The 9889-nt window shown below is 35.4% G+C and overlaps 1 protein-coding gene across 2 annotated transcripts in view; it reads left to right on the plus strand.

The window, feature by feature from the left end:
- The window catches only part of LOC106878916 (nucleolar and spindle-associated protein 1), a 20074-nt gene extending 10471 nt beyond the window's left edge, over positions 1-9603 (plus strand). The window contains exons 4-8 of one of the 2 annotated variants that reach the window (XM_014928267.2): positions 499-603; positions 1442-1623; positions 2951-3185; positions 5905-6100; positions 9360-9603. In XM_014928267.2, the coding sequence (XP_014783753.1) occupies positions 499-603; positions 1442-1623; positions 2951-3185; positions 5905-6100; positions 9360-9447 (806 nt within the window). In that variant the 3' untranslated portion in view covers positions 9448-9603. Of the gene's footprint in view, positions 1-498; positions 604-1438; positions 1624-2950; positions 3186-5904; positions 6101-9359 lie in introns of both variants that reach the window. The other variant, XM_014928266.1, reaches the window with a different exon arrangement.
- Positions 9604-9889: the final 286 nt, after the last annotated feature.

Consider the following 9889-nt stretch of genomic DNA (forward strand, 5'->3'; position numbering starts at 1 on the left):
TATATCTAATTATTGTTCTACTTACGATCTGACGAGTAACTATATTTTTGAATAGAATTTATTTTCAATAATTTCAATTGATTTTAATCGATTTAAATTTTCTTTTCTATTTGAAAATTAGTTATGAAACACGTGTAATCTTTTTTATTATATTTATCTTATGATATTTACTTTACTTTATATTATACTCATTTATTGTGCTTTTAATTATTAATTCTTATATAAGTGATAGTGGATTTTCATCGATGAGTTCTTGAAACTTGGTTATTTTCCCTAAAACTATATACTTCATATATATATATATATATATACACACATATCCCCACTCTCTCATATTCACATACATACACACAACTTGTCAGTCTGCATGTGTATTTGTTAATAGTGTGTGTATGTGTCAGTAGTGTTCATTTGGTTCTCTTTTCACTGTGACAAATTTTTTACATCACAGGAATCTTTCATTAGCACTTTAATACAATAAATTCTCTTCTGCTACAGCCACAACCAATACGATTTCAAAAGCAGGAACAGAATTTGATAATTGTGTCAACATGGTACTATCTTCCAAGAAGGAATCAAATATTGCAGAGCCATCTGAAAGAGGTAAAGTTGTTTATTTAAAGGAGGGGGTTAGGTTTTTAAATTTTTTTTTATTTAACAGTTTAGTGTGTCTGGGCTGTACTTATGACTTTTGCAGGCCTGGTGCTGTTTCTATTCAGATTTGTATAACTGTAGTCATCATCTGTAAAGAAACCTTGGTTGAGAAGAGCATTCCAGTGAGATAATGTGCTTGGGAAAAGGGATTTAAGTCACTGATTAGGAGATGAGCAGTGAGACAAAATGGGGAAAAGGAGAGAGGGGTTTCTTTTGTATGAAAGTGGTATGCAGCTAGCTAGTTCAGAAGTGGTTGTTGTAGTAACAATAGAACAGGAAGCAAGGATACAGTATCTCTGTGGAAAAAAGATTGTAGTATTTTGATTTGGCAGATTACTTTGCTTCAAATATAAGGCTATTGTGTTTGTGTGTAATACAGCACCATTCCTTGTGTTGGAGAGTTATTCTGTCTTGTGTCTTATTTGATCTTTAAAGATCAGCAAACAAGTGAAACTGAAGTATTTTCTGTCTCTGGAATAAAAGGGTTGCCTTTAGATCAGTCATGGGCAACCTAAAGTTTGCAGGTTTATTTGAATGACATTCCTTATAAAAAATTACCTTCAGTTTTTAAATAGTGTGACCTGCTTGATGAAATGTTTCACATGACCTGTTTCTTGAAAATGGGTAACCCATGTTGATTTTGGCTGTAATGTGCTTGTCAGTGACCAAGAAGCACTTACATGTAAAACTTGTAACTATTGTAGTTGATGTAGCTATAATGAGACACTACTGTACTTGTATTCATAAGCCTTTCATTTTTTTTTTTTTTTTCCAAACCATGTAGCAGGTAAAAAATGGGAAAAAATTCATCAGAAAATGTTTCAAAAATTTGACTCCCTTGATGTGTATTTAGAAAAGAAAAACAGACGTGCTCAGAAACTGCTTACACCTGCACGACTTGCTAAACAAATAGCGGAAGAGAATAAAAAAATATCAGAAAAACAAAGTTGCCAATCGCTGCAATCTAAGGTGAAGTTCATTTTCTTTTCAATTTTCTGTTAACTCCTTTCCACACTTGACATATTACCTAGTTTTTTCCAGCATCAAGTATTAAGTAATTTTCATGAAACTGCTGTGTTGTGTTGCATTTATTAGAACCATAAAATGATCATAAATTGTGACCCACTATGGAGTTATAGTTTTTATTAGGGTCAGCTTTCCTTGATTATTTCATTTTGAATCAACCTTGATCCAGCAGGCGTATAATTATGTTCCAGACATGTCTATCTAGTCTTATATTCTTAATGTATCTAAGACTATGTTACAGTATCCTATTCATGTTTTGTCTTTTAAAACAATTGGATAAAATTTGGTTACTATTTCAAGTCATATAGGTCAAGTAACTTGTATGACAAGCACTGACATGATAAAATGCACCCTGTGCATGATGTAAAATGGTTGGTGGTATGAAATGAATCTAGCCATAGAAACCGTGTCAAAAAGGGAATGTACAAATGAGTCGTGGACTCAACCCACATCATCAGTTACACATCTAGTTTGAGAGTAACTTTGAATAAGAATTGATCCTGTTTAGAAGGCACTTAGGTCTTGAAATAGACAGTTTCACTAGTGCTGGTGACATGATGAAATGCATCCAGTACAGCTGTAAAATGGTTGGTGATAGGAGGAGCATCAAGCCATAGAGACCATGAATTGACATATATAGCAATTAACTCTTTTCTTTAATGTTCCAGGAATTTAATGAAGTGCTATAAGATTCACCTAACCCATACTAGCATGGGAAAGAGATGTAAAATCATTACCTTTGGTCTTTGGGTTGTGCTATATGTCAATTACATAGTTTGACAAGAGGTTCCATTCGAGCATCATATTGGAGATGCATCTCCTCTACAGCAAGACACCTGTTTCTATCCCTGTATCACACTCTAACCTTTCATCACCTGGCACATGACCACCTCCACTAATACCATCCACTCGGAGTATCTTTGTCTTGCAAGTTACTTGGTGACCCCACTAGTGCTGATGCATCTAGTCCACACTGTAAAGTGGTTGGTGCTTTGGAAGGGCATCCAGCTGTAAAAACCGTGCCAAAACAGGCCTTGCCGGTGCTGTTGCCATATAAAAAGCTCTCAGTCCACTCTGGGGTGGTTGGTTTTAGGAAGGGCATCCAGCCATAAAAACCCCTGCCAAAATAAATGGTGAAGCCTGGTGCAGTCTTCTGCCTAGCCAGTCCCTGTCAAACTGTCCAGCCCATGCCAGCATAGAAAACGAATGTTAAATGAAGTAGTAGTAGTAGTATAACTATTTGTATTGACTTCTAATTCTTTCCTTACAGATTCCAAAACGTAATCCTGTGACTAGTTTCATTCCTAAAGTGACATCGGTAAAAGAAATGTGTTTACAATTCACAAACTCCAGTTCTAAATTACCAAAGACTTCGAAAAATGTACAGGAAACATCTGCAAAGCAGTTGAGTGCCAAGAAAGTGTCTAGCGCTTCTAAAAAGACTGATTGTAGAGCACCTTTCATGTCACCGAGACTGAATGAGAGAAAAACCGAGAAAAAAGTTTGTAAGTATTTTGTTTGTCTTTAAACTTTATTGCAAGTTCCATTAATTTCTGCATATGTTTTTATTCATCAGAGGATTCAAACTTTGTACTTTAAACCAATAGAGTACTTGGCAATTATTAGCGCCTGTCACTTTATACCATCAGTTAACATTACACCTCCACAATACTCAGTTCCTACGTTGTTTTATATCTGCTTCAAATGTTAGACAACCATCCATAAATTACCCCCTAATACCTTTTAGAAGGAAAATGATATATTTAATAATATAGTCTAAGGTATGCCTGAGGAAAGATGGTCATGGCTGGAATGCCTTTGATTTTATATCTGCTTGATTAGAAGCTAATATGGGGCTCAACAGCCTTCATACTATTAAAAAGATATTGAATCTAGCATTTTAAGATCCCAAAATATTTGTCTATTTTACAGTTGTCCACTGTTAACTGTACCTCAACATGGTACCTATTGTTAAAAAGTTAAGATGTAGAATTATTTGTATTAGTTATTTTATTTTTATAATTACCAAATTTGCCAATGTATAAGACACACTTTTATGTTTTTAAATGCATCAAAAAAAAAAGAAGTCCTGTGTCTATTGTGGCTGTATTTTGGTTGGGAGAGTGAGTGTTGTGGGTTAAGATGAGCAAAAGTTGGCTGGGCACAATAATTGTTGCTAATAATAAACTGTGATGGCACCACTGTTCGAGCGTGATCGTTACCAAAGTCGCCTTCCTGGCACTTGTGCCGCAGCTTTACATTCCTGGCACATGAAAAGTCATTCGAGCGAGAACGTTGCCATTGCCAGTACCGCCTGATTGGCCTTTGTGCCGGTGGCATGTAAAAGCACCCACTACACTCTCTGAGTGGTTGGCGTTAGGAAGGGCATCCAGCTGTAGAAACTCTGCCAAATCAGATTGGAGCCTGGTGTAGCCATCTGGTTCACCAGTCCTCAGTAAAATCGTCCAACCCATGCCAGCATGGAAAGCGGACGTTAAATGATGATGATGATGGAAACTACAGCCTCATGAAAAATTACTTATTGTAAATCAGCACATATATGGGGAAATCATATCATCTCACTGTACTCATTTTCCCAGCATACATAATCTACGCATAACATATGTCTTACATTATTTGATGTCTGTATTGTCTTTAAGAAACATTTTAAATTATCTAAGTGACAAATTCTAGAAAGACGAAAGGCATCTTAAATTGTTATTTGCCTGTCAGTTGTTTGCAGTGGGTGGATGACAGCAGCAACATAGCAGTGGCGCACCACACTGGAAGCTGATCATAGTTACATAAAACGTCATTGCCAGAAATATATGAGTTTTTTTTTTATATCCTGCATGGAAATTCTCTTGACCAAAATATTTAAACAGCCATACAGTTGATCTGAATAAAAATAAAGTTGAAATACAGTACTTGTACAGGATAGTTTATTTATGAGATATCATTAGTGTGTGTGTGTTTGTAACCATGTCTTAGCATCATGTGATAATTGCAAACGAGCATCACTCTCATACAAGTGATGTTCGTTTCCAGGCTGTTATGAATAATGTCTGACAATGAGAAAATATTACCTTGCTGGGAAAGGTGTAGGTTGGCAACAGTAACTGCATGTGGCTATAGAATCTATGTATGCACACATACATACTCAGGTGAATGGGAGATGGGCCTACATATAGTTTCTGTTTACCAGTTCCTCTTGTAAAGTTTTTGTCAACTCAAGGCTATAGTACACACTTGCCTAGAATATCACATAGGTTAGAAAACAAAGTGTCCATCTACATAGTTATGCCCTTGCTTGAGGACACAGTGGTTTATGTAATCTTGGGTTTAAAAGAGGTTGGTCATAGTTAGATGCTCTTGATGATAGATCTGTTCAGTTAGGAGAGAAATGATCACTGTGTAAAGTTAAATGTTTCATTAAGCTCCTCAGAGCTTAATTATAGTAATGGAAGGATTTTCTTGAAACTAGATGAAGCTCTGGTTTTAAGAAAATAGAAAGCACCCAATACACTCTGTGAAGTGGTTGGTGTTATCATGCCAAAGCAAACATTGGAGCATGGCTGAATCCTCTGACTTGTCAAATCTTGTCAAAATGTCCAACCTTTGCCAGCATTGAAGACATAATAAATTATGATGATGGTATATATTTCCTCTTTTTTTAATTTTGTTTGCTTTTTGTGGGTAAATTGTGATGCCACAGCATAAGATTTTCCCTTACCCACTCTGCTGATCAGGAAAGAGTTCAAATATAATTTGAAGGATGGGAAAGATGTACTTGAAATATATGAATGTAGGATAATCCTTGAATACAAGAGACCCTTTTTTTTATCTTCCAATCATCAACTTAAGTTTTATTAAATCCATCCAAGCAATTAGCTTAAAATTAATTGAGCTGTGTATTTCACTAGAAATGTATCACAAAAGAATTCAGTATGATAATTCTAATGTGAATGACTGATATATGTTGGTGAGGTTGCATAGATATATGCCAAGAATATTTAAAACTTATCATGGTTGATTAGATTTTAGTAGGCAAAGCATCATAGTCTTTGATGCTGATTTGTGACCCATAGGGAGATACTTAATAGGAAGGAAACCTAATTTAGGCTTCTGTTGTGTGCATACCAAAGTAGAAAGATGGTAAACTGCAAATGCTCAATTATATAAAAGATTTATGATGCTAATTCAATTTTGAATCTTCTCTTCCAGTTACACCTTTCAATTTTACTGCAAACAAAAACACACCATCTTCTGGAGCCAAAAAACCAAAATTTGATCTGCAAGCAAGTCTAGCCAAGCCAATTACATGGAAGCAACATAAAGGCAAATTAAAACCTCTTTCATATGGTGATACTGAGCCAACATACTTTAAGAAAGGCCTCCAAACATCTATTGAAGAAAACAGGTGAGATATATGAATTGTTCATTTTCTTTTTATGTAATTCCCCACTCCTGTTCAAATTCTGTTAATCCAAGTAAGTTATGCATACATTTAAATTTATGCAAGCAGTGGAATATTCCCTGCTTGAGAAGAAGACCCATCAAGCCAAGTGGAATCGTAGTTGTGGCAGATACTGGTCTCATCAACTGGCACGTAAAAGCACTCATTATACTTTGGAATGGTTGGCGTTAGGAAGGACATCCAACCATAGAGACCATGCCAAATCAGACTGGTTTTTTGGTGCAGCCCCTCAGCTTACCAGCTCTGGTCAAACCGTCCAACCCATGCCAACATGGACAGCGGATGTTAAATGATGATGTTCCAGTATTCTGCCAGAACATGTTTGCCCAAGTGGAGAATATTGCTGTGCTTAGAAACAGGTAATGGTTGATATCAGGAAGGGCATCTGGTTGTAGAAAATCTGCCTCAATAAACTATGTCCGACCCATGTAAGCATAGAAAAGTGGACATTAAAGTGACAACGATAAACTATAAAACCTTATCTGTGGTGATTTGGTAAGTGGTGCCGATTTTTACAATTCTGTAAATAATATTTTATAAGTTTAAGCCTTCAGCATTCAAATTATTCTGTCAAGTGTAATGCTTTTCATTCACACTATTTGGAATTAATCAGGTATTATCTCATAGCTTTGAGATTTCGATGATGTGATTGTTTATTTTTAGAATGATATTTTAGGGTAGGTGTGAGAGACCAGATCAGCTCAGTTTAAACATAAAACAGGTAGGATACATGGGCCTGATATGGCCGGTTTAAATGCTAAAGGGTCAAAGTTTATAAGCAATCACCGTGTATTTACTCAGGAAAATAGGTCCCAATATTAGACTATTTTCTTTAGTCAATACATGATGATCGCTTATAAGCTTTAAGCTTATAAAATATTATTGAGTGAGAGAGCAGTCCTTGCCATCAAAGTGACACTGGAGTAAAATATATGAAGCCCATTATACCCATCATGACTACCCGTCTGATAAGGGTACACCAGGCACATGCATCACAACCATGTATGCGCGACATGGTGATCTCATATCAAGATAAACAGCGCATGACCACGCAGGTTAGAATTTTCTTCAGATCGAGTAGCCCATCCAGCTCAAAAGGTCCCTGAATAAGGTTTGTTTAAGGATGTTAAGCAAAACACCAATGTTTCCAAAGGTGAATTATTCAAACTCCAAAGAATTCCTCTCAACACATGGCTATGATGCTCCCCCACTACTTCTGCTCATGATCAGAGATGCACATATTGTCAACCACTAAGGGTCATGCTCAACTGGTTATTGTCAAGCAACTGACAAGCAAATCTGTGGTATTGAGCAGAATATTTATTGTAGCCCATCTTTTATACAAAGACAAAACAATGTACATGATAACACTTCCAATCAATTAAGATCAGAAGCCATGACAGCCACTGCCTGGTACTTATTATTATTATTATTTACAAAATTATAAAAACTGGCATGACTTATCAAATCATCGTAGAAATCACATGTTTATAAAAACAACACTATGAAATTATAGTTCTTAAATTTTAGAGAAAGAAGTGAGGGTGTTATGTTGGGTGTAATGGTAGCATATTTGTCGCAAAAACATAGCGGTGTGGGTTCGAATCCCACATGTATGGAAAAGCGACTTTTTTCTGCTGAGGGCTTATATACCCCAGTATTAGACTATTTTCTTTAGTCAGTACATGGTGATCCACTTTAAGCTTATAAAATATTATTATTATTATTTACAGAATTATAAAACCTTATGTATGCATAAAATAACATATTTCAACATCTTTATCTAATTGCTTAAAATAATTAGCTTAAAAGATATTTTCCACATCCTGTATATAAGTGTATACATCTTTTTTGTCTTCCTTGTCTTAGAGGAAGAGCAAAAGAGGTGTCCATGACTCTTTGGAACCTCTGTGACTGGTGGGAACAAGCTTTCCTTTTAAATCCAGTTTTTCTCATAAATCATTGTCATCATCATCATCATTTTAATGGCTATTTTTCCATGTTTGCATCAGTCAAACAATTTATTGAGGCAAATTTTCTATGACCAGATGCTCTTTCTGTCACCAACCTCACCTCTTTCCAAGCTAGGTGATATTTCCCCATAGCCAGATCACTTTTCACAAAATAGAAACAACCGACACAACACACACACACCACAATGAGCTTCTTTCAGTTTCCATTTACCAAATCCACTCACAGGGTTTTGGTCAGCCCAAAGTGCCATGAAATGAACCCAAACCACGTTAAATTATAATTATTGTATGTATGCAATGTTTCATGATATTATCCATTTAAAAAAAATATATATATTTCTAAAGTTACCTGATTTTGTTATTTGACATCCACATCCCATTCTAGCACGAATTGGATGGCTTGTCTGATTTTTTTACTTGGGAGTTATTGTTCACTTAAATGTGTCTTGGTGACCTTGTTTTGCATAGTTTCTCTAGCTACGAGGAGTGTATGAAAAGTCTTGAGCCTCGAAAAAAAAACGTAGTACAAGACTTCTGATGAAGGTACAAGACTTCAAGGCTCAAAACTTCTCATACACCCCTCATAACACCAAACGTCTAATTTGGGATGAACGACAGTGTGACATCAGCTACCTAGAACCTGACAGAATTGTGTTAAGTTGAAGGTTGCTTCCCCTTTTGATTTTCTTTTGAATTGACTTAAAATTCCCTTCCATCGTTTGTTCATAATAAAATCAACTCTTTGGGGATAATCTGTTATGGATAGTTTAATCAGTCATTACTCTGCACGTGAAAGCAAAGTAATGTAGTCACATGTCTTTGTCTGTGTGTTTGCAAAATTACTGGAAAATGGCTGAACTGATTTTCACCAAATATAGCATAAATACTCATTGGGTGAGTGGCTCGAACTCATTATTTTGGTTTGATTATCTTCAAAACTGGTGGACGGGGGAATCAAAATGCTTTCGTTTTTTTCCGTTGTTACATGTGCATAAACGATATGCAGGGGAAATAACTCTTGAAGTCAATTTGTTGAAATATGAATTCGTCTGATAATATATTAAATTAAATAATATTTTTTATTTTATCCTTGTGTGCATGCAGGGTATGCATTGCCTTCTCTGTGTTTTTTTTTTTTATGTGATTCCTTTACAGCAAAAGAATAAAGATATCATACATATATGTTTGTAATTTTATGTACTTAATTGTTGTCATTGTTATTATTTCAGAAAAAATCGCCGAACAGCTGTTCTTAATCACAGAGCTTCCAGAAGAGCAAACCTTATTAACGCCCGACGGAATGTCAATATGCAGTGATATGATGTTATGAAAATAAAATCGCCTGTATCACATTCGAATGTTAGATTTGGAACCTTCACAAGATTCTGATTCTAATGAGCTTTAACCGCGTATTTTCGTTATTACTATATTTTATCAATGAAACAGATAAATAAATGTAGTGATTGCTTTTTCTATCTTTAGTTGTGGTTTTATATATACGTGTGTGTGTGTATATAATATATGTATATATGTATATACACACATACACACTAGTTATGTTTAATAAAAAGTAACTTATGTACCTAAGTTTTCACATCATCTTCGAAATAGTCACCTTACACAGCAATACACTGGTCCCAGCGTTTCTATCACTTTTGGAATTTGGCCTGGAAGTTTGTTTTCTGTAAGCAAGTCAAAGACCTGTGAATTCGCTCTTGATCTTGACAACGGTGTTAAAACAGCGATCTTTGAGCTGCAT

Source organism: Octopus bimaculoides, chromosome 6 (assembly GCF_001194135.2).
Source record: "Octopus bimaculoides isolate UCB-OBI-ISO-001 chromosome 6, ASM119413v2, whole genome shotgun sequence".
Lineage (NCBI taxonomy): Eukaryota > Metazoa > Mollusca > Cephalopoda > Octopoda > Octopodidae > Octopus > Octopus bimaculoides.